A 2,488-nucleotide genomic window follows, 5' to 3' on the forward strand; every position below is an offset into this window, starting at 1 on the left:
CTTGTGATCGGCTGGTGTCTTGTGAGCACTCATGCCAGTTGCGGTCCGTTTCAAAATGTCAATTGCTTGAAACAATTATTTAGATAAAAGTAACAATGAGTAAAGATATACACGACTTCTGACGATTCTTACTGAGTATTGTATATATATTTTTTTGATATAATTTTTCGCGATATTTACCTCTCCAAAATAAATAAAAACCATAATAAATGAATTCCTTGACCCTGAAAACATATATTTTGACACCAAAATTATGTTTATTGGTGCACTAGAAGCAAAGTATCAGGGATGGCGGCCATTTTAAATTTGGTCCATAAAAAAATTGGTTCCCAGTGGAAATATGTTCAGAATGGCTATCTGATGCATAAAAAACATACTTTGGTGCTCTGCCACTGGACAATTACAGGCTAAAACTGTTTTCAAGAAAAAAAAGCAATAACTCATAATAAATATTTTTCGATTCTTCTGATTTGACTAGGTTGTTAACAACCACTCACAAAAAGTTTTATCAAAATTCGTCAAGAATTGTGCCTTCAAAATTGAACGCATTTTCAAGAACAAGGGCACTAACTCATACTAATTATTTTTTCGATATGCAATAGTGTTCATCTTTTTGGTGATTACAAACACTCACACCAAGTTTCATCTCTATCCGTCAAGAATTGTGCCTTCTGGAGTGTTTACGAGTTAAAAATTGAACGCGTTCGAGAACAAGGGAATAACCCGTACTAAATATTTTTCGATATTTCTGATTTTCGATAGGGTTCATCCTTGGGTGATAGCAAACAATTTCGTCCAAATCTGTAAATGAACCTTCTCGACTGTTTACAAGTTAAAGTTGAACGCGTTTTCAAGAACAAGGCAAATAACCCATACTAAATATTTTTCGATTTTTTTGATTTTCGATATGATTCATCCTTGGGTAATTGCAAACCCTTACACTAAGTTTCATCAAAACTCGTCAAGAATGACACCTTATACAGTGTTTACGAGAATTTCAAGAACAAGGGCAATAATTCATTCTACATATTTTTCGATTTTTCTGATTTTCAATAAGGTTCATCATTGGGTGATTAAAACAATCGTACAAAGTATCGTCAAAATCAGTCAAGAATTATGCCCTCTAGACACGGACCGATGGACCGACGGACATGGGTGACAACTATATACGCCATTTCATGGTGGCGTATAAAAAAAAGCTACGTAACTATACTCTGGACTATACATAATATATTATACAAAAGTTTGAACTGTGTATTTACAGTTTTTTACACTCATTATGCAAATTTGTCCTCCCAGGATTCTTTGATGCTTGAAATGGATAAGAAATATATTGGTTTAAATATTTTACTTATTAAATTTTAAAATCTTTTTTATTATCATAATAAATCATAAATGTCTCGAGGGCAACCCTGCTTTACCCCCTAGCAATCCATCATCATAATGTATAGAATCATGCTTGATATTATAAGTATTTTTTAATGTTTTTAAAATATCAGATTCTATTTTCTCAAAGTATTTTAATGGTGAATAACCATCTCTGACAGAACGACAGATTGTCACGATAGCTGGTGTTGGTGTACTTCTTAAAATACCCTCCAGATTAGCAGTTCTTAAGTTAATTTCTGGTAAATCGGGTGTATGGAAGAAAACCATGGTTCTATTCGGTCTATTGAATCCATCACATAATCTCATTCCATCTGCTGGGTTGAACTGGAAAGTTTTGGAAGAAACACTCAAACATAAACCAACTTTAGAGATAGCAGAAAGTTGAAATTGTGTAGCAGAGAATAGATATTTAATTAATACAATGATTGCTCTACCTAACGATTTATCCTTACATAAATATTGCTCTAGGTTATTACTCTTCACTTTATCCTTCAGAGCAGTAAATAATGCTTTGCTTTCATTCTCTTTAGAAATTTCCAGATTCCGACGTTGTGAGTACGACTTAATTGTTTTAATCTGCTGAATCAAATCATAAAATATAGTATCAAATTGTCGTTCTTGGTTAATGTCAACGGGACAGAATATCTTACCGACTAAATAAGTCATCGAGTCACTTTTTTTGTCAGTAATTCCTACATCGTATAGTGGTTGTATGGCAGGCTCGCAACCATAATAATCTTCATCAATATCTAAAATAATGTTATCATTTTCTGTCAACCAGTTATCACTCTTAGACAGTTCTAATGCTTTATTTTCATTCACAACTTCTACGCTTAAAGTCCTCTTTATATCGCATTTTGATTTAGGGATTTCCGACTCTGACCAATCCAGCTCACGAACGTTTTCTGTTATATGTATACATTTATTCATTAAGGACAATGTCGAAGCTGTTGACGGTTCTGAAGCTATCAAACAAAAACAGACTGGATATGCATGACCTTGTGGTAAACCTTTAACTAATCCCATTTCTACCGTTGCTTGTATATGATCATTGTTAATGGCTGTTAAATTTTTATCCCATGGCGGCCATACCCATATA

General features: G+C 33.4%; 1 protein-coding gene across 1 annotated transcript; it reads right to left on the reverse strand.

The window, feature by feature from the left end:
* Window positions 1–1,209: 1,209 nt before the first annotated feature.
* Window positions 1,210–2,415, reverse strand: LOTGIDRAFT_239648 (hypothetical protein; the record flags this gene model as incomplete). The annotated part of the gene is made up of 2 exons (XM_009066459.1): window positions 1,210–1,713; window positions 2,040–2,415. 2 exons carry the CDS (start codon window positions 2,413–2,415, stop codon window positions 1,682–1,684), a joined length of 408 nt encoding a protein of 135 aa, XP_009064707.1. The 3' UTR covers window positions 1,210–1,681.
* Between the last annotated feature and the right edge of the window lie 73 nt (window positions 2,416–2,488).

The sequence above is a fragment of the Lottia gigantea genome, assembly GCF_000327385.1.
Source record: "Lottia gigantea unplaced genomic scaffold LOTGIsca_768, whole genome shotgun sequence".
Lineage (NCBI taxonomy): Eukaryota > Metazoa > Mollusca > Gastropoda > Lottiidae > Lottia > Lottia gigantea.